This window comes from Physeter macrocephalus, chromosome 6 (assembly GCF_002837175.3).
Source record: "Physeter macrocephalus isolate SW-GA chromosome 6, ASM283717v5, whole genome shotgun sequence".
Lineage (NCBI taxonomy): Eukaryota > Metazoa > Chordata > Mammalia > Artiodactyla > Physeteridae > Physeter > Physeter macrocephalus.
Window position 1 is genome coordinate 44,086,073 of NC_041219.1, and position 27,509 is coordinate 44,113,581.

General features: G+C 40.5%; 1 protein-coding gene across 1 annotated transcript in view; it reads right to left on the bottom strand.

Annotated features, from left to right (window-relative positions):
- Window positions 1-4,975: 4,975 nt before the first annotated feature.
- The window catches only part of FAM227A (family with sequence similarity 227 member A), a 109,330-nt gene continuing 86,796 nt past the window's right edge, over window positions 4,976-27,509 (bottom strand). The window contains exons 16-18 of the mRNA XM_024127137.3: window positions 22,306-22,446; window positions 10,580-10,714; window positions 4,976-5,040 (exon numbers count right to left, since the gene is read on the bottom strand). Of these exons, the coding sequence (XP_023982905.3) occupies window positions 5,001-5,040; window positions 10,580-10,714; window positions 22,306-22,446 (316 nt within the window). The 3' untranslated portion in view covers window positions 4,976-5,000. The remainder of the gene's footprint in view (window positions 5,041-10,579; window positions 10,715-22,305; window positions 22,447-27,509) is intronic.

The window sequence follows — 27,509 nt, forward strand, 5'->3', positions numbered from 1 at the left end:
GTATTAGAGAAAAATCCTGCATGGCAAAATGCTACTTTCCTATCCTAGAGCATGGCAAACCAAAGCTTTTGTGTCAATTAGTAACCGATTAGTAATTGTGTCAATTAGCTTTCCCAATTTCTCAAATCCTTCAGCGAGTCCACAAGGTCTCTACAAAACTTTAAAAATGTGTGTCATTTTATGATATTCTAAGAAATAAAAAAACAGGCAGTGGAATTACAGGTGACCTGAATTTTAAACCATTACACTTTACTGCCCCTCTGTGGACAACCACCTTATAATCAAATAGAGGCATATAACTCCACCGTGTACAGTTGGGTAGCTTCAAACTGGTGCCTATGGATGTATATTCTTGGTTTCAAGAGCTCAAATTTGAGAAATGCTTTAGTACAGAACTAAAGAATGAAGGGTCATTACAAAAAGAGAATTTCATTGGGCATACCTCCCCTTAAGCACATTTATTTTTTAAAATGTTTATTGACCCTACTATTTGTCAGACACTGTACTAGGTGTTTGTTGCCAGGGATTCAACAACAAACAAGATACAAACCCTAGTGTGGGCTATAGATAAGTTTATAGGCAATTGCAGTAGCGTATATACATATACATACATACATACATATCAGTCATTTGAGGCTTTTCTCATTTATTTAGATTTATTTCCAAATTTGAAAAACTTCTAACTTTGGCACACAGCTACCCAGACAGGCATGCTCACGACCGTTTATTTAACCAACATTTATTAAACACTGTTGGACCCAGCTCTCTGCTGGATATGGAGATAAAGACAGGTCTCTACTCTCAAGGAGGGATGAGTCTACTAGGGAAGATAGATACAGAAACAGATAATAACACACGTGGTGAGAGAAGAGGGATTATACACACAGTTGGGAACCAAGTAGACCTCTCCCTGGGGGATCCTCACAGAGGTGGTGACCCTTAATTTGGGGCTGAAAGGATAAGTAAGGATTTGCCAGCTGGGCAGGGTGGGGAAGGCAGAGGGAACACAGAGACTTATTTAGGGAGCTGCAAGTGGTTCTGCTGGAGTAAAAGGTACTAGAGAGAAAGGAGCTCTCAGATGCCAAAGGTAACGTTTGTTGATCGCTAACACATCACTTAACTTCTTTCCACAGATGAACACATCTACTTCACACAAAGATACCATGAGGTAGGAACTATTATTATCTCTGTTTACAGATGATGGAACTGGGGCACCGCAAGGTTAAGTAACTTGCCTAAGGTTCACAGTCTGGCTCCAGTGTTCAGGCTCTCAGCCTATTAATATGCTAAACCAGTATATGACAGATCTTGTATGTTCACATGTGATTTTATTTTCTATTTATAGAAGTATGATATAAGTACACATAGGCATGGCAACTATGCCAGACTTATAGTACAGTTCAGCCATTTACAAGCTATGTGGTCTTGGGAAAATTTATTTAAACCTCTTTGTGCTTCAGTTTCCTCATGTGAAAACCAAGAATAGTATTGGTACTGAGTTGTGAGAATTAATGGGTTAAGATACTTGAAGTATTTGGGCTGCTGTGTGGAAAATGGATTGGAGGGGGCAAGAGAGAGGACAAAGAGAATACCTAGGAGAACATGGTAAAAGTCCAAGACAGGGGCAATGGTAGGTTCAATCAAGAAAGGCCTCAGTTTGAAAATAGAGAAAATTGTACTTCATTTACAAGGCTATAAGAGAAGACAAAATAATCTGTAAAAATATTCTGAAAAGTACCTAGTCCCCAGTAATGCCTTTAATGTTTTTAAGTAAAATGTTATAATATCCCCATCACCCAACTTCAGCAATTTTCAACACATGGCCAGTCTTGTTTCACTTATACCTCCATCCACTTCCTCCCTTTCATATTATTTTGAAGCAAATTCTACATGTCATATAATTTCTTCTGTAAATATTTCAGTATGTATCTCTAAAAGATAAGGACTCTTTTTAAAAACATAACCGTAACACCATTATCACACCCCCAAAATAATAATTTTTAATATCAAATATCCAGGCAGCATTCAAAAAACCAATTGTCTCATAAATGCCATATACTTTTTAAAGCTTGGATCAACTGGGATCCAAAAAATGTCTGCATGTTGCAATTTATTGATGCTTTTTAGGTCTCTCTTAATCTATTGATTTCCCTCTCTTTTTCCCTTGCAACTTGTTTAAAAAAAAAAATGGAGTCATTTGCTCTGGAGTTTTCCATAGCCTAGATTTTGCTGATTGCATCCCCTTGGTGTTAACATGCTTCTCTGTCCTTTGTATTTCCTATTATGATAGTTGCAGCTAGAGTCTAGATCAGACCCAGATTTGATTATTTGGTAAAGACTATTTCATAGGTGGTATTGTGGTCTACCATCAAGAGGCATTTAATGGCTTTTTATCTTTTGGGGAGGTAAGCAGCAACCTAGATCCATTAATTCATTAGGGTTTGCAAAATGGTGATATTTTAATTAGGTGGAGTATTTCTAAAAGAGAAGCTTCCCCTCATCTCTTGTTTGCTTACCTGCTAATACAGTTCATATGGGAATGGCATGATAAACGCTGATTTGTTTCCTTTATTTGCTAGTTTTCAAAATAATGAATTGGTTCCCTAGTATCCTTCAATGGTGACCAGTTAATTTTTTTAAAGTAATGATATGAACGTATGGGTGAAAACATGTTTGACGTGCTTCAATCCATGGCTATTATTATTATTATGCTTAAATTGTCCCATCTGAAGCCAATGGGATTCTCTCTAATTTGGCTACTGAGTCTTTCTGACAGGACGCTCATCTTTGGTAGCTTCCTTGCTGTCTAGTATGACAAGATGTTCCATGTTCATTTCATGATTTTCCTGCCCTAGATCTGGAACCAGACACTTCTTCAAGGATCCCTGTATCCCTTTTAGTGCAAACTGTATTTCAAAACCACAGTCCAGGTCATTGCTACTTGGTCAGTCTTTATTTCTAGGGTATTTCAATGGACAGAGTTAGTAGGTTTCTTTTGTTGTTTGTCTGTTTGTTGCTGTTTTAAAGCTTTAAGGAGGTATAAATGACATATGAGAAACTGAACATATTTAAATATTTTAAAGCCTGTATATGGTGTGTGAACCTGTGAACACTTCACCACAATGAAAATAGTGAACATAACCACCATGCCCAAAAGTTTTCTTGGGTCGCTTTGTATTTCCTTCCATCCTCTACTCCCCTCCCCTCTTTAGCAACTATTTGTTTTTAAAGATAAAATATATTCTCAATTCATAATCAATTCAAAATCAGGACTGTAGGATTTTAACTTCATTTCCTCTAGTTTAACATCTGAATTTCCTTACTTCCATGCTGAGAATACTGGTTCTCAGCCACAGTAGGAATGACAGAATTGGGGTATTACACAATTACTCATTTGCTTTATCCCACATTACAGTTAATGCTTCTTAAATGTTAGTTCCCTTTGACACTCTACCGTCTCTCCACCCCCCACTTAAAAAGGGCAAAGAATTCTTCACCATAATTTTCCCTTCTAATACTTACAAAGAACAGAGACAGATCTTTTCATCTTGAACTTTCTGAGAGGCCTATGGTTATGAGTCCTCAGGAATTTCTGGAAGGGGTCTGAGCAGGGATGGTCTTGGACCCAAGCTGTACAAAGGAGTATCCTGAAAGACATGTCCTGATTTCCACGCTCAACATGTCCTGGTTTCAGAAGAGTATACCTTTTAACAGCAATGGTAACAACAATAACAACAACAACAATAGCTGGTAGCAATTACCAAGTGAAATATGCTAAGCCAGGAACTTTGCATAAATTATCTCATTTAACTATCACAACAGCACTACCTTCCTAGGCAGGCATTCCCTTTCTGCATTCAAGAAAACAAGTTCAGAAAAGTCAAGTCACAAAACTACTAGGCCTAAGGTCATATATCTACTATGAAGCAGAGCAGGGATTCAAAGCCCTGAATTTTCTGGGGCCAAAGCTTGAGCTCTTCCCTTTTACCCTTCTTTCATCCCTTTACCTGGGTAATGTTCTCCAAGAGGGTCACCTAGAATTACACTCAGGTTCAAGTGAAGATGTTTATCTGTGGGGGACATCATAGGTCCCAAGAATATACTTAATTGCTTCTTGGTTCAGGCAAACAGCAATTTGCTTGATTTTTTCCCTCTTGGCTGGGCTGGGCAGACTGTTCTAACACAGACCAGGTTACTCCCTTGTGCTCAAAGGCCCAAATGATAAAGGCCAAGCCCCTCAGCCAAACTTCAGGTCCTTCTACACACTGGCCCTTGTACCTCTGAGCCTCAGTGAAGTCTCTCTGGACTTGGTTTTTCTTGGATTCCACACAAACTTCTAGCACAGCATTAATGCATTTATTGGTTTACACATCCTCCCCCTCTTCCAGACTGTGTGCGCCTTAAGGTCAGGGACTATGTCTTTATTCATCTCTATATCAACAGGACCTGGTATGTGCAAGCATGGTATAGGATAGATACCTAGTGAATGCTTCCTCAACCTCCCCAAGCCCCAGTGTCCTCCTAGGAGAAATGGAGGTAACAACACCCACCTTGGGGAGAGAAGGGGGCAGGAGGGTTAATCTGAGATAATGTTTGAAAAGGATTTAGAGTACTTAGCACATAGTAAGTACCCAATAAATGATGTCTCCTATGATTACTGTTATATAATACATATAATACATACTAATATATACTCCATAGTGTTGTTATTAATAAACAAGTGAATGAAAGAATTAGTAAGCAAATGCATGAATGAATGAGGTGACTTTATGTCAGTTTAAATCCTGACTTTGGCCCAGGGTAGGAGAGGACTTTAATATTCTTTGTCCCATGGACTACGAATGACTAAATGTATTACAGTATTATTTTTTATTTGTTTGTTTTGTTGTTTCTATTTTACATTAAATCCAACAACATGTGCAGGCTTCATCCAAAAAGTCCTTCTGATTCTTGGATAAGGATTCATGCAGGTGAGCTGGAAGGTGAGAGGATAAGGAAGACTACTTTTTCTGCATTGGTTTTGACTTCTTGATGACCTTTCTGTGGATGAACCATAAAGATACAAACAAACAGATTAAAAAACCAGTGTGATCAAGAGAATGAAGAAAGGAATCCCCAGGATTATATAAACAGCCTGGAAATCAACCACTTAGAGTGAAGCAGATCAGAAGGCTGGGAAATGAAGGTGGAATTGATAGATTATGTAAAGTGTCTGAATGTACTGGGAGACTTATACAACCAAGGGAAAATTTGGAGATAAACTGAGATGAGTACATAAAAAAAAAAAAAAAAAAGAAAACAGGCAGATTGAAAAAGAGACTTAGTTCCAGGGATAGCAAAAAGTTTTGCAAGAAATAAAAATAACCAAAGTATACTCTGTAGCTCATGTCAGTGGTGTTGATAGTATAATAATGCTGATTAATGATCCAACCAAAATCACAACAGAGACACATTGGGAGGATGGGAGAGCGGAAGTGTGTGCAAGTGAGAGAGAGCCCAGTCCTCACTTTTCCTAGTGTGAATTCAATAGATAATGCCTAACACTAAAAAATCAAGGAGGCAGAGCACCATGGTATTTAGACATATGGAGGAAAACAAATACCAAAACCATCAGTTAAGAAAGTGGAAAGTGTTGCTGGGGAATGGGAAAGGGGGTCCGGAGGAGTGCAATTTTTTGTAACAAGCTTTGTAGAACTATTAATTAGTTAATTTAATAAGCCTTATATTATGCTTTGCATTAGTTAATTCAATCAGTTAATTTAATGTGCCTTATATATTACTTTGCATCACGCACTGTTCTAAGTGCTTTCTTTACAAATGTTAACCAATTTAATCCTCATAACAACCTTATGCTATACATAATATTATCATCCCCATTCTACAGATAAAAAGACTGAGATGCAGAGAAGTTAAATGATTGCTCAAGCTTACACAGCTAGTAGGTCGTGGAGCTAGGATTAAAACCCAGGTGGTCTGGACCCAGAGTTGCCTCTCTATTTGATTCTTAAAGGATGAATATGTATTACTTTAATTAAAATAAAAACAAAAATTAAAAATGTGTGATTTTTAAGAGGCTTTATTCCTAACTTTGAGTATAGACAAAGTTCTAAAATGTAATGTTATTTTTTTCTATAAGCAATTAACTGGGGCAGAATGCTAAACACACATTAGTTAATCATTAATTCCGTCATCAAGAATTTGCTGGGCTTCCCTGGTGGCGCAGTGGTTGAGAGTCCGCCTGCCGATGCAGGGGACATGGATTCGTGCCCCGGTCCGGGAAGATCCCACGTGCCACGGAGCGGCTGGGCCCGTGAGCCATGGCCGCTTTCCCCGGTGGTCCGGTGCTTAGGACTCCACACTCTCACTGCCAGGGCCCCAGGTTCGATCCCTGGTCGGGGAACTAAGATCCCGCAAGCTGCATGACACGACCAAAAAAAAAAAGAATTTGCTGAATCCCTACTATGTGCCAGCCACAGGAACAGGTGCAGGAGACTCAATGCTTAATGATAAAAGGCCCTTGGGAGACTTACAGTACAGAGAGGGAGACAGACAACTCCATGACTACAGTAGGACATATTCGGTGGAGTACAAAATAGGCAGTCACTAGGGCAGTCTGGGGAGATTTCCTGGAAGTGACAACATCTGAGTGGGCTTTAAGGGTCAGATAGGATCTAGCCAGATGAAAAACTGGCCAAAGTATGTTCAAGGAAGAGGAAAGAGCAGTGAATAATGAACTGAATTGGTTGTTTCCTCTTCCATTCTAAATTCTGAAATGGATGTCAAAAACAATAGTATTAAAAGCCCCTCTTAACCTGGAGATTCCATAGCCTAAACCAATGGGGTGCAAACCATGCTGCTATACTCCAATATCAGTGGCTGTTTCTCTAATCAAAGGAAAAAATGAATTGATAAAACTTTTTACCTCCTTTTAAATATTTATTTATTTATTATTTATTTATTTTGGCTGCGCCGGGTCTTAGTTGTGGCATGCGAACTTATTACTTGCGGCATGCAAACTTATTAGTTGCAGCATGCAAACCCTTAGTTGTGGCATGCATGTGGGATCTAGTGCCCCGACCAGGGATCAAACCCCAGCCCCCAACACTGGGGGCGCGAAGTCTTATGCACTGGACCACCAGGGAAGTCCCAAGTTTACCTCTTAAGCCTTGTTAGGCTGTAGCCCAGGCCCTGGAGTCTTTGACTACTGGTTTCAAATCCTGGCTCCACTGCTTACCAAGTGTGAGCACCTGAGCAAGAGTCACTAACCTCTCTAAGCCTCAGTTTCCTCAGTTGTAAAATGAGGATAACAACATCGCATATCTCACAGAAGTGCTGTGAGAATTAAATAATACACGTATCATGCTTAGAAGAGAATAAGGACCTGGCAAACACAACTGTGTTGTGTGCTCAAGGTGATAAAAACAAATGAGTAAGTAAAAGTTATAATTAAGAGAAAAGTTAGTTGTGATTTCTTAACATATTATGTGTTATGTTATTTTAAGATAACTTGGCAGCTATCTAAAGATTCACATTTTATCTTAGTCAATAGTCCTTTATTACCAAAATAATTTGGTAATATTTTTATAGGTTTCTGCGAAGAGCGCTATGACTTCTAGTTGTCCTGTCCCTGACAGATGGGAGAATCAAGGCTCTGAACTCAGGAAAATGCCGAGTATGTCAGCATCTGATCCTTTACCCTTCAGTGCATGTGCACTTGAAGCTGGCTTCATCCTCTATTCTAGCGCAGAAACTATGTGAAACAAATGCTGGATGCTTTCTCAAAAATGGGTCTGCCCCAAACCTCCCAGTCCATAATGTTCCAATGGAGTTCCTTGCACTGCTTTGGGCTCAGCAAGTTTTCATGGTATGGAAGGTCTGAGGGCTTTGAGGAGAAGTGCTGAACCCTGATCTTCTGTGTGTGTGTCAGGGAAAGCTTCCTGGAGGAGTCATTATTTGCACTGACTTTGAAGAAGCAGGAGGAGCTGGCTGGGGAAGGAGGCCAGGGGGTAGGAGGGGAAATTTTCCTGCAGAGGAAGAAGCTTGTGCCAAGCATGGCCTGGAGGCTGGAAGAACTTGGCCTCTTAATGCAGCTGCAGGGGCTCAGTGTGGCTTGAAAGGTGGTTGGGAGTGGTGGGTGAAGACAGAGGAGAGAGGGGTGGTGGGCAGGGCCACCTCATGAAGGCCTCGAGTCTAAGAGTTTGGATTTTATCCCTAGGATCCTTAGGGGTTGAGAAGAAACTGCAGGTTTTAAGCAAAGGAGTAGCCTGATGAGATATGGATTTTTGAAAGAGACCCATGGGGAACCTGGGCCTTAACTCAAGTGAGTCTTAGCTGCCTCCTTTGAAAAACAAGAAAAATAGGGGGACTTTCCTATTTTGGGTTAAGAATCCGCCTTCCAATGCAGGGAACGCGGGTTCGACCCCTGGTCGGGGAACTAGGATCCCACATGCCACGGGGCAACTAAGCCCACGTGCCACAACTACTGACCCCGTGTGCCACAACTACAGAGCCCACGCGCTCTAGAGCCCACCTGCACAACTAGAGAGCCCACGCGCCACAATGAAAGATTCTGCGTGCCGCAACTAAGACCACACGCAGCCAAATATAAATAAATATTTTTTTAAAAACCAAGAAAAATAAAATTTACCTCACAGGACTGTTCTGAGACTTCAATAAGATAACCGATGGAATAGGCCTATCACAGGGCCAGGGAAATCTTCCCTTCAATTTCCCTTTCAGTGTTTGTAACAGGAAGAGCAGGTCTGCTCTTCCTCAGGCTCCTAAAAGTCTGGGGTCACCAGTCCTTAATGATCTCTGAAAGAGGTGTCTAGGGGGACATTTTTGGACACAGGCTGTGCCCCATCTGAATGTGGAACTTTTAGACTTTGGAGGCTCTTCCCTATGAATAAGAACTTGTATATTTTCTGGAACTTTGACATTTCAGTCCCCAATGATGGGTAAGCACAGGGTAAGGACTGCCCTAAGAGATGAGAACCCAGCTGGTCCAGGGCTTAGAAAACAAGGGAGTCTTTCTGGGCTGGGCCAGACCAGTGCTCTCAAGCATGCTCGAAGGCTTCCTGGATTAAGGAATGTAAGAAGCTTATGAAAACAATAATATATTGCCTATTAATTATTGACAAGTTCTGTGCCAGACTCTTTATATGGGTTAGCTCGTTTACACATTAACAAACTTCCACATTTTTTATGGTCAAGGAAACAGGCCCGGAGCATTTAGGTAACTTAACTGAAAGTCACAGAGGGGGCAGGGCAAAGATTCAAAACCCCAGATCTTTTTAGAGTCAAAGCTCCTTCTACTGCTTCATCTTCTCCTGTGGGGGAAACGAAAAGGTAACTCCCTTACCTGGTTAACTTTTACCTGGGGTTCATCCAGAGTAGTCATCCCCACCCATAGATGGATCCACAATAGATCCATTATAGGAGACGATATTGGAACTTCTATTTATATATTTTTATCTCATTCTTTTTAATTTCTATTTTCTGTATGTTTTATAGTATAGTATACATATTATATTAGCATAGAACTATATATATTATTACTGAATAATTAATATATTATTAGGGGCTGAGTTCTCATAAATGTTTTACTAAGAAAGATACAAGATCAAGAAAGCTTGGGGACTACTGATCAAGTGGTATAGTCAGGGTTTCACGTAGAGGTAAATGTTTGCCGGAGACTTTGCAAATCCCTCAAAGTACTTTCATACTCCCTTCATGGAGACCACCATCTGCCATCAGGACTTAAAAAATCCAAATATGGCCACGTTGTTCCCTGTTTAATATCTTCCGTGGCTCCCCACGACTTAGAAAATAAAATCCCTTCATGATTTGTCCAGTAATCTTCTCCAGGCTCACCTCTCCTGGAGCCCCTCACACACTTTCTTGACCTCCTGCCACATTACTTCCTGCCTCTGAGCCTTTGCCTCTGCTGCTCCATCTACTGAGAATGCCAACCCCTTGCCTCATCCGCCTCCTCCTGCCTTACAAACACCTTATCTTTTCTAGACTCAGGTCAAGGGACACCACTTCTATAAAATGTGTCTGCATGGCTCCCAGGCCATTGCATTCTTTGTCTCCTTTGTCTAATAGCACTTCTGGAACTTATGGTATTTATTTGTTGATATATCTGCCTTCTCTCTATCAGACTGTGAGCCCCTTGAGAATAGGGACTGTGTCTTATCTACTGTTATTTACGCAGGGTCTGCTGCAGGGAACTTTTGAAACCTCTCCAAATCTGGGCTTGTTGCTATATAAAATGCACTGGATAATCTCTACCTCATATGACTGTTATGAAGGTTAAAATGAGGTCATGTTTGTATAGTGTTTACCTTAGTGCTTGGTACAGAGTGAACAGTTAGTTAATGGTAGCCATGATTATTATATTATAATTTAATATTGTTAGCATGACTAAAAGGAGTGACCTAAGCAAAAATCTCCCCACTCCTGCTTTTCACTCAGCCTAGGAGAAACTATAGTGGAATCTTTCCCCTATCCTGGGAATAGTTATTTCTATTTCTCAGTGTTTGGCCACAATTTTCTTTTTCTCCCGTTGTTGTTCTACCTGGTAGCAGAAATATCAGAGATTTTGTAGGGGCTTCCTAGTTCCAGGGAATAGAATTCATCAGGGCTTGATGGTGAGAAGGAAGAGTAGTTCAACTTCTGTTTCCATTCTCTTTCCCTCTCCTCTTTTTCCTTCCTGTGGGGGAAACAAAAAAGACATCAACAAAAATCGGCTCAAAAATTCAGTGCGATTTCTTCAAAGGTTTCAGTAGAATCTTGATAGGTATTGAAAGAAAAAGTTTACAAAACAGGCAGTAACATTGGCAATAGCAAATAACTGAAGCAGAGTGCTGAACACACTGCAACGACTCCCTCATTCATCTTCTAAGTATTGACTGAGGCCCTGTTGGGTGCCAGGCCCTGCACTAGGCCCTGGGAAAAAAAGGTCATCTAGGGCAGTATTCCTGACCTTAAGGACAAACCTCAATCTAGGGAGATGGACAAGCAAATCTATAACTAGAGTAGGCTATGTTCTGTGGCATGTGATCAGGAAAGCACAGGACAATACCCTGAGAAGGTAAGTCAGGGAAGACTTCCTGGAGATGATGCCTGAGCTGGGTTTTAAGGGTTAGTGAGGGGTTAGCTAGATTAAGAAGTGGTCGAAAGGGTAGGGGAGGAACAGACTGGGAGTTTGGGGTTAGCAAATGCAAACTATTATATAAAATGGGTAAACAACAAGGTCCTACTGTATAGCACAGGGAATTACATTCAATATCCTAAGATAAACCATAATGTAAAAGAATATAAAAAAGAATGTATATTTATGTATAACTGAATCATTTTGCTGTACAACAAAAATTAACACAACATTGTAAATCAACTATACTTCAATTAAAAAAAAGATGTAGTTGAAGGATAGTCAAGTCTGAGGGAATGACAATAATATTGGTGAATTAAAATAGTTGGCTTTTTGTATTTCTGAGAATCTAATATGGATATCAGAAAGACTGCTAATGAGTGACCATTGAACTTATAGTATTTCATGGCTCAAACAGGTGGGCCTCAAGCTAAACTCCTAGTATAAAAAAAATGTGGTCTGTTTCTGGTTTGAAGGAAAATTTCGACTAGAAGGTTTAAGACTGAAAGTTTTCCTTGGCTAAATTTCTTAACTCATTAAGCTTTGGTTTCTTCATCTCTGAAATGGAGAGTATAACACCATCTATCTGTGATACAGATGGTTAGTTAACAACCCATCATCCACTCTCCCCTTTTACTTTAGCAATGGAGCCAGATTAAAAAAAAAACCGGACACACATGTCCCAGACTCCTTTGAAACTAACATCACCATGTGACCAATATCTGGCCCTTGAAATAAACTGGCAATGTTATATGGTATTTCCAGGGAGGTTATTAAAAAGGGAGAGGGTAATAGGAATTGACTACACATGGGCATGAGGGAACTTTCTGGAGTGATAAAAAATTCTAAAGCTAGATTGTAGTAATTGTTGCAAATCTCTGTAAATTTACTAAAAATAATTGAATTTTGTACCCTTAAAGTGGGCAAATCTTACGGGAAACTGTACCTCATTAATATTATAAATATTAATTATAATATTTATAATTATATCATAATTATAAATATTAATAATTATTATTTTAATAAAAGAACATTTTAAATATTTTTAAAACAATATTTTATTAAAAAGAAAGAAATTGCTGTAGCCATGTAGTCACATTCTAGCAATGAGACATAAGTGGAAATGTTTGGGACTTCTGGAAGTGCTCCTTAAAAGAGAATGTGGGGAAAAAAAAAAGAGAGAATGTGGTTATAGATTAAAAGTAAATGAATGCAGAAAATACACCGTGCTAACACTGCTCAAAAGAAAGCAAGAGGGCTTCCCTGGTGGCGCAGTGGTTGAGAGTCCGCCTGCCGATGCAGGGGACACGGGTTCGTGCCCCGGTCCGGGTAGATCCCACATGCCGCGGAGCGGCTAGGCCCGTGAGCCATGGCCGCTGAGCCTGCGCGTCCGGAGCCTGTGCTCCGCAACGGGAGAGGCCACAACAGTGAGAGGCCTGCGTACCGCAAAAAAAAAAAAAAAAAAAAGCAAGAGTAGCTATACTAATTTCAGACAGAGCAGACTCCAAAGCAAGAAAAGTTATCAGGGATAAGGAAGGGTATTATATAATGATAAAGGGGTCAGTTCTCCAAAAAGACAATTCTTAACACGTATGATCCTAACAAAAGAGCATCAAACTACATAAGGCAAAAACTAATTGAAGAGCAAGGACAAATAGATGACTCCACTATCACAGTTAGAGACTTCAACACCCCTCTAATCAGAAATGGACAGATCCAGCAGGCAGAAAGTCAGCAATGACATAGTTGAACTCAACAATACCAACAATTGTAATTGATGTAATCGACATCTGTAGACTACATCACCCCAAAACAGCAGAATACACATTCTCCACAAGCTCACATGTAACATTCCCCAAGACAGACCAAATTCTGGGCCAAAAAATATACCTTAACAAATTTAAAATAAGAGAAATCACATTATGCCTGCTCTCAGACCAAAATGGAATCAAACTAGAAATGAGTAACAGAGATAGAGCTGGAAAATCCCAAAATACTTGGAGATTAAACAACATACTACTAAATAACACATGGGTCAAAGAAGAAATTTCAAGAGAAATTTAAAAATATTTTGAACTAAATGAAAATGAGAATACAACTTATCAAAACCTGTGGGATTCTGGAAATGCTCCTTAAAAGAGAATGTGGTTGCTGAGTGTGCTGAAAGCAGTGCTTAGAGGGAAATTTATAGCATTATATGCATATATTGGAAAAGAAGAAAGATCTGAAATCAATCATCTAAAGTTTCCACCTTAGGAAACCAGAAAAAGAACAAATTAAATTCAAAGTAAGCAAAAGAAAAGAAATAATAAAAATTAGAGCAGAAGTCAATGAAATTGAAAACAGGAAATCAGTAGAGAAAATCAACAAAGCCAAAATCTGGTTCTTTGAAACTATCAATAAAATTGATAAGCCTCTAGCCTGGCTAACTAAGAAACAAGAGAGAGGACACAAATTACTAATAGCAGAATCATGAACATTAAAAAGATAATAAAGCAGTACTATGAACAACTGGTCCATGAAATGGACCAGTTCCTTTGTTTTTTCAGCCTCACTGTGCAGCTTGCAGGATCTTAGTTCCCCATCCAGGGATTGAACACAGGCCCTGGCACTGAAAGCACTGAGTCCTAATCACTGGACTGCCAGGGAATTCCTGGACTAATTCCTTGAAAGACACAATATGCCAATAGTCACACAAGAAGATATAGACCATATGAATAGAGCTATATATATATTAAATAAATTGAATAAAAAATTAATAACCTCCAGAAACAGAAAGTACCAGGCTCAGATGGATTCACTGGTGAAGTCTACCAAACATTTAAGGAAGAAATTATACCAATTATCTACAATCTCTTTCAGAGGATAGAAGCAGAGGGAATACTTCTTAACTCATTCTACCAGTCAAGAATTACCCCAATACCAAAACCAGACAAAGATGTTACAAGAAAAGAAAACTATAGACCAATATCTCTCATGAACATAGATGCAAACATCCTCAACAAAATATAAGCCAGTCAATCCAACAATGTATAAAAATAATTATACACTGTGACCAAGTGAAATTTGTCCCAGGTATGCAAGGCCAGTTCAGCATTTAAAAATCAATTAATATAATCTGACACATCAACAGGTGTGAAGAAAAATCACATGATCATATCAATAGATGCAGAAAAAGCACTTTAAAAATCCAATACCCATTCATGATAAAAACTCAGCAAACTAGGAATAGGGGGAACTATCGCAACTTGATAAAGAATATCTACAAAAAATATGCAGCTAACGTCATACTTAATGGAGAGAAACTTGAAGCTTTCCCACTAAGATCAGGAACAAGGCAACCATGCCACTCTCACCACTGATTTTCAACACTGTACTGGAAGTTCTAGCTAATGCAATAATACAATACAATACAGTAAAACGTATACAGATTGAGAAGGAAGAAATAAAACTGTCTGTTCACAAATGACATGATCATCTATGTAGAAAAATCCAAAAGAATTGATGAAAAACTTCCTGGAACTAATAAGTGATTATGGCATACTTGCAGGATACAAAGTTAATATAAAAAAGTCAATTGTGGGAATTCCCTGGCAGTCCGTGCTTTCACTGTCGAAGGCCTGGGTTCAATCCCTGGTTGGGGAACTGAGATCTCAAAGCTGTGTGGTGCGGCACCCCCAAAAATAAAAATAAAATAAAAATTAAAAAGTCAATCTCTTGCCTATTGATATATATCAGCAATGAGCAAGTGGAATTTGAAATTAAAAATACAATACCATTTTACATTAATACCCCCAAAATGAAACACTTAGGTATAAATCTAACAAAATATGTATAAGAGCTGTATGAGGAAAATTACTAAAGCTCTGATGAAAGAAATCAATAAGAACTAAATAAGTGGAGAGATATTCCAAGTTCATGGATAGAAAGACAATATTGTTAAGATGTCAGTTCTTCCCAACTCGATCTAGATTCAATGCAGTCCTAATCAAAATCCCATCAAGTTATTTTGTGGATATCGACAAACTGATTTGTAAAGTTTATATGGATAGGTAAAAGACCTAGCATAGACAATACAATATTGAAGGGGAAAAACAACACTGGTGAACTGACACTATCTGACTTTAAGAATTACTATAAAGCTACAGTAATCAAAACAGTGTGATATCAGTGAAAGGATAGACAAAGAGATCAATGGAACAGAATAGAGAGCCCAACAAGACACCCATATAAGTATAATCAACTGATCTTTGACAAAGGGGCAAAGGCAATACAATGGAGCAAAGACAGTCTTTTCAACAAAAGGTGCTAAAACAACTGTACATCCACGTGCAAAAAAAAAAAAAGAGGGCTTCCCTGGTGGCGCAGTGGTTGAGAGTCCGCCTGCCGATGCAGAGGACACGGGTTCGTGCCCCAGTCCGGGAAGATCCCACATGCCGCGGAGCGGCTGGGCCCGTGAGTCATGGCCGCTGAGCCTGTGCGTCCGGAGCCTGTGCTCCGCAACGGGAGAGGCCACAGCAGTGAGAGGCCTGCGTACCGCAAAAACAAAACAAAACAAAACAAAAAAAAGAATCTAGACAGAGACCTTACATCTTTAATAAAAATTAACTCAAAAATGGAGCATACACATTTTGAGCAAAACTCAAAAAAAAAAAAAAAAAAAAAGCAAAACTATAAAACTCCTAGAAGGTAACATAGGAGAAAATCTAAATGACCTTGGGGTTGGTGATGACTTTTTAGATATAACACCAAAGGCTTGATGCATGAAAGAAAGAATTGATAAACTGGACCTTATTAAAATTAAAAACTTCTGGTCTGAAAAAGACAATGTGAAGAGAATGAGAAGACAAGCCATGAACTGGAAGGAAATATTTGCAAAAGACACACTTGATAAAAGATCATTTTCCAAAATATACAAATAACTCTTAAAACTCAACGATAAGAAAACAAACAACTTGATTTAAAAATGGGCCAAAGGGACTTCACTGGTAGCACAGTGGTTAAGAATCGGCCTGCCAATGCAGGGGACACGGGTTCAATCCCTGGTCTGGGAAGATCCCGCATGCCGCAGAGCAACTAAGCCTGTGAGCCACAACTGCTGAGGCTGCGCTCTGGAGCCCAAGAGCCACAACAACTGAGCCCACGCGCCACAAATACTGAGCCCACGTGCCGCAACTACTGAAGCCTGCGTGCTGTGACTACTGAAGCCCGAGCGCCTATAGCCCGTGCTCTGCAACAAGAGAAGCCACCACAATGAGAAGCCCCCAAAGATCTTAACAGATACCTCACCACAGAAGATATACAGATTGCAAGTAAGCATATGAAAACATGCTCCACATCACGTCATCATGGAAATGCAAATTAAAACAACAATGAGATACCACTACACACCTATTATGGCCAAAATCCAGAACACTGACAACACTAAATGTGGAGCAAGAGGAACTCTCATTCATTGCGGGTGGGAATGCAAAATGGTACATCCACTTTAGAAGACAGTTTGATAGTTTCTTACAAAACTAAATACACTCTTACCAAAGGATCCAGCAATCACACTCGTTAGTATCTACCCAAAGAGTTGAAAACTTACATCCACACAAAACCCTGCACACGGATATTTATAGCAGCTTTATTCATACTTGCCAAAATTTGGAAGCAACTAAGACGTCCTTCAGTAGGTGAACAGATAAACTATGGTACCTCCAGATAATGTAATGTTATTTAGTCCTAAAAAGAAATGGGCTACCAAGCTATGAAAAGACATGGAGGAACCTAAAATGCATATTACCAAGTGAAAGAAGCCAATCTGAAAAGGCTGTATTCTGTATGATTCCATCTATATGATATTCTGGAAAAGGCAAAACTATGGAGACAATAAACAGATCAATGGTTGTAAGGGTTTTGATGAAGGGAGGGATGAATAAGAGTAGCACAGAGGATTTTTAGGGCCGTGAAAATACTCTGTATGATACTATAATGATAGATACATGTCATTATACATTTGTCTTAACTCATAGGATGTATAACACCAAGGGTGAACTCTAATGTAAACTATGGACTTTGAGTGATTATAATGTGTCACTATGGGTTCATCAGTTGTAGCAAATATACCACTCTGGTGAGGAAAGTCCATAATGGGGGTGGCTCTGTGTGTGGTGGGGCAAGAGTGCATGGGAAACGTCTGTACCTTACTCTTAATTTTCCTGTGAACCTAAAACTCCTCTAAAAATATATTTAAAGAAAGAGAGAGAGAGGGACAGAGAGACAGAGATTGAGAATGATGTTAGCCCTCTTCTTCCCTTCCTTCTTATAGTTTCTGGTCTGGAAAACAGACAGGTTGCCTGGAACTCCAGCAGCCGTCTTGGTGGACCATGGAAGTCCCAGAGGAAGGATACCAAGGGCTAGGATGGTGGAGCCTGGCTCCCTGAAGCCCCGGAAACACCGTATCAGGCTATATCGTCTTCCTTCAGACTTCTTTTATATGTGAGAACCAACCTTTGGGCCATTGTTATTTTTAATTTTTCTGTTATATATGACTAAATCAAATCCTAATTTATATATCACATCAAAGAATTGTTCTGAGAGTCAAATGAAAATTGGAAGTTTTTCTTGTGTTTTTGTTTTTCTTTCTGGGGAAATTAAAATAAAGAGGCTACAGTCTTGGGCATAGTAGATTAGTAGAAAATAAAAATAGTTAAGCGGAAGTTGGCTCTACTAAATGCAGGATCTTTACTCCCCTTTCCTTTCCTCTGTTTCCAGAATGCCATTAGCCAGGCATATGTCCCATGGGCAAATGACTGGAGGATTCTTCTCCTAAGAAACCGAATGGCTTCTGAGAAAAGAGCGTAGATGCTGATATTTGAGAGTCTCTCAAATGAGAAAGCTGGCTTGCTTCCTGATCATGAGAAAAAAGAGAGCCAACCAACTGAGAAGCCATGACCACTGATACCAACTTCCACTGTCAGCTTTTTAGAGCTTCACTCCTAAATCTAAAGACAGCCCAGGGGACTTCCCTGGTAGTCCAATGGCTAAGACTCTGCGCTCCCAGTGCAGGGGGCCGAGGTTCCATCCCTTGTCAGGGAACTAGATCCCACATGCTGCAACTAAGAGTGAACCTAAAACTAAGAGTTCTCATGCCACAATTAAAGATCCCGCATGCCGCAACTAAAAAAAAAAAAAAAAAAAAAAGATTCCCACGTGCCGCAACTAAGACCCAGCGCAGCCAAATAAACGATGAGTTCAAAGGTGAGAGCTCAAAATAAGAAAACAGTCAAAAAATATAAAAAGGTACCCAAGAAAAGGAACCCACAGAAATAATATGGGGGTCAGACACTTTAAAAATAAAGATTAATGTTCTCAGTAATAGATGAAAATATTGAACCCATGAAAAAGAATAGGATGCTATGAGAAAGGAACAACCAAAATATAAGAAAGACCTCACTCTAGGAAATTAATACTACAGCAGAATTTTAAAAATTAAAAGAAGTAATTGGAAGATAAAATGTAGAGACTCTTCTCGAAAGTAGGACAGAAATTCATACAGATGCCAAGAGGAGAATAAAAATAAGAAAATTAGAGAATCAGTCCAGGAGGTATAACAACTGAGTATAACAGCTCCAGAAAAACAGAGCTAAGAAAATAAAGGGAAGAAAATTACCAAAGAAATAATAAAAGAAAAATTCTCAGAATTGAAGGACACTACTCTCCAGTTTGAGAAGGCTTCCCAATCCCAATGAAACATATTAAGAAAAAGAGTCATACCAAGGCACATGATTGTGAAACATCAGAATAATAGGGAGAAAGACAATATCCTAAAAACTCCCATGGGGGTTGGGGGTGGGGAGGGTGGAGGTGACATACAAGACCATAGGAATCAGAACGGCATCAAATTTTTCAACAGCAAAACTAGAAGGTAGGAAAAAAAATGTTTTCAAAATTTTGTAGAATATTGACTTTGAACTTAGAATTTTATTCCCAGCAAAACATTTGTCAAATATTAATCAAGAGCAAAGTCATTTTGGACATGTAAAGTCTAAAAAAACTTTCTATGTACCTTTCCCTTGAGAGTTACTAGAAGATGTGCTCCAGCAAAATGAGTAAACAAGAAAGAGAAAGACATGTGACCTGGGAGACTCCAACAAAGTGGAGTTGACTAAGGGAAGCCCTAGGATAATGGTGAAAAAAAGCCCCAAAATGATAACTGAGAGCAGACCCTGAGCACACCAGTCCAGACTGGAGGAGGATGAGGGCCTGAGAAGAAGAGCTCCAAGATTAAAAAAATGAAGAATTATCAGAATATATTCTCACTTTCAGGATCTTCTGCCACAACTTTTTCTTAACCTTAGGAGTCTACATCTGCTTGCAATGGAGAGAAAAAGGACAAGCAGCTAACTGCATCTGTCCTGGTTATGATCACGTTACCTAACAGAATATATTAATATGATATACATAGAATATATTTGATACATTTGAGAATATGGAAAATGATGCTGCTTGGTTTTTGATAGCTTTTAACAATCTGGAAAACCTTATCAACAGATAATGTCTAAAAGGAAATCAAGAAATGCATATGTGGGCTTCCCTGGTGGCGCAGTGGTTGCGCGTCCGCCTGCCGATGCAGGAGAACCGGGTTCGCGCCCCGGTCTGGGAGGATCCCGCATGCCGCGGGGCGGCTGGGCCCGTGAGCCACGGCCGCTGGGCCTGCGCGTCCGGAGCCTGTGCTCCGCGGCGGGAGAGGCCACAGCAGAGGGAGGCCCGCATACCACAAAAAAAAAAAAAAAAAGAAATGCATATGTAAGCATGTTATTTAGAATAATGGATGTAAATTCCAGAATTGAAAATTATAATTTCTGTAGACTCTTGGATGCCTATGCACTACAAGACGGTGGAATCTAGAAGGTGGCATGTGAGACCCTCTGATGCCCCTCATTGCCTCAACTCTCCCTCACTCTCTAATCAGCCAGACCCTATTGCAGTCTGGTAACTTTTAGCTCTGCAAATTGGCTTGAACATCTCTCTGCCTAGAGTTCCAGCCCATTCTTCCCCTCCCCCCTTGCCCAGCAAATATAAAGAACCGACTGCTCCCTACTCTGTTCTCTTTTGAAGTCCTCTCTTAGGACCTATGCAATTTGTTGCATGTTATCTATTTACATATCTTTTTCCTTCTTCTATACTATGAGCCCTTGAGGGCAAGAACTTTAACTTTTTATTTCTTTGCATCCTTAGTGCCTGGCATAGTAGATCATCAGTCAATGTTTACTTGGCTTCTCTGTGCCTCAGTTTTCTATTCAGTAAAATGGGTGTTATGCTATCTAATAGGGTTTTGTTGAGATACAAATAAACTGGGCATGTTGTTTTTGTCTGATGGCATCTCACCCATTCTACCCCATGTCACTGACTTTGCCTTGTTCTCTCAGGCCGCAGGGTCGGTCAGGTCTGGCTAGTAGTAGCACTGCTTCTTCCTGAACACAGTGTTGGTTCAGAAGGGATGGGTGGAACCATGAACCAAGCAGAGCCATTGAAACCGAGAAGGACCCTATGGGGCTCCTGGGCACAAAAGCCTTTTTGTCCCCAGTTTCTCGTACGCAAGACTCCAGCCTCCATGACCTTCCCTGAGTTCCAAAGGTCAGAAGAGAAGCCAAGAAACCACCTGAGGCAAGATTAAAGGGACCAGAGAAGCTCATCAAGACTAGGAGACCTGAGATGAGATTAAGGGAGTGCAGGCCCTGCGCACAACCTAATCTTGTCAGCAACCCTGCCCTTGAACTATTGCTATAAAACTCCTCATCAAATCCTCCCAGGTTGGGACACACAGTTTCGAAGGCAGGAGCCCTCTGTGTCCTCCTTTGCCTGACAAAAGCAATAAATCTATTATTTTCTACTTTACCCAAAACTCTGTCTCAGAGATTCAATTCGGCACCAGTGTACAGAGGCTGAGCTTTTGGCATCACCATCAGAGACTTTTTTTTTTTTTTTTTTTTTGCCACGTGGTAGATATTTCCAAATCTGTTTAGGCAAAAAGAGACTTATTCTTATTGACAAGCACCTTAGTGAGAACTCTATATTCAATTGAGTTCTATTCAATAACTAACACATAGTTACCTTCATCTTCATGGAAGCAAGGAATATTGTTTAAGGGGGAAAGAAGAAAACATTTGGGGGACATGGGGTATTTGAGGAAGAAAGTTTAAGTCCTGGGTAAAACTACTATAATACCTTATCAGGGAATGTGGGAAATAGGGATGCAGACCCTCTCAGTCTTGGTGCAAAAGCTCCAGGACTCAGAGAGGGTGGCGAGAGAAAGGGGAGCATGTCCTTTCACTGTCACTACATGGTTTTTTATTTAAATCAAATAAGCCTCATTTTTCATTTCTCATTATTTCTCTTCAGATTCTTCCTTACTCACCCCATTCAGGCCACTCCAGCCTCCCTGATGTCCGCCCCCCCCTCCATCCCAGACATGCCACCTGCTTTTGCAACAGGTCACCACGTGGCTCCTCCGCGGCATGTGGGATCCTCCCAGACCGGGGTGCGAACCCGGTTCCCCTGCATCGGCAGGCGGACGCGCAACCACTGCGCCACCAGGGAAGCCCCACCACCAGAGACTTTTATTGAGGCTTGGTTTATGGAGGCTGGGAGAGGGTGTCTCTCTTCCTTTTAGGTCATGCACTTATAAGGACATAGGGTTGGGGCTGTTCTTGGCCCTCTTTCTTTCTTTGAGGGCAGGGGCAGCTTGAAAAGCAAGCCAGCACACAGAGGCAAAGAGGGTCAAGAAAGAAAGGGAGAGAAGCTGAAAATATCATTGAGCCCTTAGGTCCATCGTGGCTGCAGCCAGCCTGGATGTGGCCTTCCCAGTTACTGAAGCCACAAGATTTTCCTTCCACTCAAGCTGGTTTGAGCTGGTTTCCTGGCACTTGCAACCTATGAGCACTGACTCATAATACACTTCGTAAAGTACAAATGCTTGGCATAGAGGAAGTACAAAGTCATTGGTAGCTCTTACTACTACCATTAATAATAATAAAAATAAAGTGAGAGTTGAGTGACTAACACATAAAAGTGAGTGGACTTTTATGTATACTTTTCCACGTATGAAGAATTCCTAAAGTGTTCACATTCCTACTTTTCCCATGGTCTTCGTTCAAACAAACCTCAAAAGAAACGCAATCTCCCTCTGATGGCTTCTTCTGGATTTCTTTTCAGGGGAGTCCTCAATGAAGGTTGAAGGCTGGATGAACATGTGGTTCGCCTGTTTTTTGTCTTTTGCTCTTTCATCAATATTCTTCACCTCCCTGTGGGGAAAATCACAAAGACACATGGAAAAAGACTAAAGAGTCAGCGTTATCCGTTTCACTCTATTTTCACATGAAAAGAGAGGCAAATATTCACCAATTCATTCATTACATCTGTCAAGAGCAACTGACTGAAGCAGAAAGCTGGTTGCACAGCAGCAACTCAGTCACTGAGCCCCTGCTATGTGCTGGGAGTCATATAGCCCTGCGGGACACAGGGGACTAAGATGTGGTCTCTGACTCAATGGATCATACTCAAATTAGGAAGACAGGTGAGGAAAACCAATGGTCTGAGAGAAAGCTGAAGCATGAGCTTGAGGGCAGGCTGAATTCACTCTGGGGCTCTGCCATTTGCTGTGTGTTCTTCGGCAAGTTACTTAACCTCTCCTTGCCAGTGTACTCATCTCAACATGGTAATATAATAAAACCTACGGTAGTGGTGAGGATTAACTGAGTTGCCATAGGTCAAGCGATTAGCACAGTGCCTGGTACATAGGAAGTGCTCAATTAATGTTGCTTGCTGCTGCTGCTGTAATTAGAGGAGAAGGTTTTCAGTGGAGCATGTTCAGATACGTTTGGGGTACTCAACGGAAATGCTGAACTGGAAAATATACCAGCTGGTCTGTGAAATGTGAGTGGACCTCCGCTCGATGAATAAGCAGGTTATGGACATTCAAGGCAGCCAAAATAGCAATAAATATACACTCAAGTGAATTAAGATGCTGTCATATACTTCTCAGCTGCTGCAGACTAGATGTAGAAAGACTGGTATTAAGAAACTAGCGTTGAACGTGGCCTAAACCAGTGGTTATTCCAACAATGAGGGTCTTTCCCCAAGTCAAAGGAAAAAGTTGTGTTGACACAAAATTCTCATTTTTGGCAACTTCTGCCACAACTTTTTCTTAACCTTTTGAATCCTGCTTCTGCTTGCAGTGGAGAGACAAAGAACAAGCAGCAAACTGCATTTGTCCTTGCTATGATGACATTTTCTAACAGGAAAACTTGGTCATAATTCCTTGATAATATTTTCCATATTGTCATTTCTTGATTTGTTGAAGCCTATACATGTCTTAGGCTCCAATTTTCCACTAGCAGAAGCATCTTTAGCTTGTATGAGAGAATCATATGTTGAAACATTTCATAAAACTCTGCAAAGGGCATTTTGAATTGAGGGTGCTTTGCCCCCATACAAGTTTAAGGATCAGGGCTCTTGACTCACAAGGAAACTAAGTTCTGCAGCAGCAACTGACCCTGCTCCTTCATCGTACCGCTCCATCTGCATGTGCCAGCTAGGCTCTTCCTCCACCTAGAGCAGAGACCCCAGCAAAACAGCTGCTGGGTCGCCTTTTCTAAGGGAGACCGCTCTAGGCCTCCCCAGTGGCACACTTTCCAACTCCAAGACCCAGTGCTGTTTTGGTCCCTGCACTCTTCATGGTGCGGGGGGTCACACGTATTACCTCTAATAGCCATCATTTGCTGAGCACTTCCTGTGAGCCAGGCACTAAGCTCGACATCTCCTTTAACCTACACGACTTCTCTGTGAGTAGTGTCCCTGTTTTGTAGATGAGGTATCCAAGCCTCACATGGGCTAAATGATGGACCTAAATCATACTGAGGGTGAAACAGAGCTGTTCCTGCAGCTTTGGTCTGTCCAATGTCAATGGCAGTGCTCCCAGCTGATACGCAACATTAGGGGAACAAGTGGTAATTGATGTCCCAAAAGAGTCCTAGCCCACCTACAAGTATCAATACTATTCCACACGGGCATTTGTCACCTTCTGATCTTGTTATGGCCACCATTAAAAAAAAAAAAGATAGTGTTCAAAAATTTAAACATTTATAAAAGTAAAGAAAATTGTATAATTAACATCATTTACCCATTATCTTGCTTCATTAGTTATCAATCTGAAGTCAGTCTTGATTCATCTGTTACTTCCTTTGCCTCCCACCCCAAATGGGTTATTTTTTTTTTTTATATATAAATTTATGTATTTTATTTATTTATTTTTGGCTGCGTTGGGTCTTCGTTGATGTGCGCAGGCTTTCTCTAGTTGCAGTGAGCGGGGGCTACTCTTCGTTGCAGTGTGAGGGCTTCTCATTGTGGTGGCTTCTCTTGTTGCGGAGCATGGGCTCTAGGTGCGCAGGCTTCAGTAGTTGTGGCACGCGGGCTCAGTAGTTGTGGCTCGCGGGTTCAGTAGCTGTGGCACGCGGGCTCAGTAGTTGTGGCTCGCGGGTTCAGTAGCTGTGGCGCACGGGCTTAGTTGCTCCGCGGCATGTGGGATCTTCCCAGACCAGGGCTCGAACCCGTGTCCCCTGCATTGGCAGACGGATTCTTAACCACTGCACTACCAGGGAAGCCCCCAAATGGGTTATTTTAAGGCAAATCCCAGACACCATGTCATTTCATCCATAAACACTTCATTATGTATCTCTTTAAGACATGATTCTTAAAACATAACTACAAAACTATTACAATGTCTTTAAAAAAGGGAATATACCAATAAAAGGAATTTCTTAATATCATCTAAAACCAAGTCAGTGTTCAAATTTCCCCAGTTATTTCATAATTGAGATAATTATCTCAAGCGGGTGATTTAAGTCAGGATCCAAACAATGTTTTGATTAATATATCTCTCCAGTATCTTCTAAACAATAACAGCACCTCCTCCCTCTTTTATTTTCCTTGCTTTTTATGTACTGAAGAAATCAGGTTATTTGTCCTACAGAATTTCCTATTCTGGATTTGCCGATTGCATCCCTGGAGTGCTTGACAAGGTCCTCTGAGATCTGTATGTCCTTTAAATTGGTGGATGTAGATGGTCACCATTTTTTAAAAGTTTCTTGAAGTATAACATACATACCAAAGCGTGCACAAACTCTAAATGTGCACCTCAAGGAGATTTCATGTACTGAGCACCTCCATGTAGCCAGCTCCCAGATCAAGAAACAGAACATTGCCAGCCCCCTAGAAGCCCCCTCATACCCCTGGCTCAGTCATACCCTACTTTCCCAAGGGTAGCCCTGCCCTGATGTCTAACAACACGGATGTATTTTAAGGCCACCATTTTTTTCTAGAGACAAAACTCTGAGAATCACTTTATTAATAGAAGCCATGCTGAGTTTCTTGATAATACCTTATCTAACAAAAAGTGGATGTATTTGGCAATGTAATTGCTAACACATAATTACAAAGTTTCTCCTGACTTAAAAAATCTTTACTATAATTCACCTGATAGGATGTCATTATTAAAAAAGGATTTCCTTATATATTTCTGAAATAAATATTCTGTAGGCTTAATCTGTTTTTTTTTTTTTTTTTTGGCCTCACCATGTGGCTTGAGGGATCTTAGTTCCCCAACCAGGAATTGAACCCGGGCCCTTGGCAGTGAAAGCGGAGTCCTAACCACTGGACCACCAGGGAATTCCCTCTGTAGGCTTAATCTTGAATATTCTGTATGAATTTAATGTTAACCCTAAACTATTTTTGCCTTGTTAATGACACAGCTGGGTGTGGCTATGGGGCTGAGTTCTGGCCAATGGAATGAAAATGGAAGGTGTACTTGTGACTTCCAGGAGGAAGTCCATCTTCCTTCCTACTGGCTGGAATGTCGACCTGATGGCTGGAGCTTGAGCAGCCATATTGGAACATGAGGCTGAGGATTATGGAGCAATAAGATAAAAGGAGCTTGGATCACTGACACTGTGAACTGCCATATCTACTGGACTCCTTTTAAATGAGAGAAATAGATTTGTATCTTGTTTTAGCCACTATTTTGTGCTCTTCTGTCACTTGAAGCCAAACCTAATTCTAACTTACACAATCATTTACTCTGGGCTTGGTTATGAAAAGGCTTTACATGCCTTATTTTATTTGATCAATACAACCCTACAAAGTAGGAAATACTATCTTCATTAAATCAACAAAGAATCTGAAGCTAAATGACCTATGTGACAGACCAAATATCATAGAGCTAGTAAGTGAAAAAGCCTACATTCCGGCTGTAGCCTCTGCCATTCATGGGTCCCACCCTCAAGAATTGTTACAACAATTGGAAGAGACAGACATTACAAAACAATGTTTTGTAAACAAAATAAAATGCCTGGTGCATAGAAGGTGCTGAAAATATTTGCTGGGACAATGAACTACAGAACAAACAGCATAATGAACTACAGTAACAGAGGCAGAAGCAAAGAGCCCTAAACAGCAATTCCTGTGTGTTCTCCCTTAACCCACGGTGACCTTCTCCTCCCTCCCCTGCACCTCCAATCTCTCCCTCTTCATATAGGCTTGAGTCTTCCACCTTATTTTTAAATAGCCCTGTTACCATCCAATCTTGCCTTTTGATTCAGAATTTTGTTCCTCTGCCGCCTAGTTATTCCCCACCCCCCCACCCCCACATGGGGACTCATACCTTCCCCTTAATGTCCCATGTTCTAGTGTCTGACTGCTCTCTCTACCAAAGCACCAAGCCTGTCTCGGCCCCAAGTTTCTGTGTCTGGCACTCACACTGCTGATTACTACTTCCCCTTCTCTCAGCTTCATTCTCTGTTGGTCTGCCTTTATATATAAGCTCTCCTCCTTCCTTCTGGTCATTCCTTCTCCCTCTATCCCATACTCTATCCTCTCCCACATATGCAGTTGCCCTCTAAGGTTCTGTCCTTTGACCTTAGCTTCCACATCTGTAAAATAAGGATAAACAACTGTGCCTATTTATACACAGCATTTTATAACATGATTTGGGGGCTATTAATATGTTGTGACCATCTTTCCTTGTAAAATAGAAACAGATCAACATCACCATTTTTTTGGCTGCAGAGTATGGATGTTTGATAGTTTATTTAACCAATCATCTTTTGAGGAAAGTTTAGGCTGAACTGCATTCCTGTGCTGGTGCTTAACAGGTGTGTGTGTGTGTGTGTGCTGTTTGTCTGTGTCCCAGCACATTTTAGAAATAACTTCATTGTATCACTTTGCATAACCAAGTATTTAACTATGAGTTCGTATTTTTCTTTCTCTCGTATTATGGCAGATATAGATGGCTCTCTAGCCAATAGCAATCCCC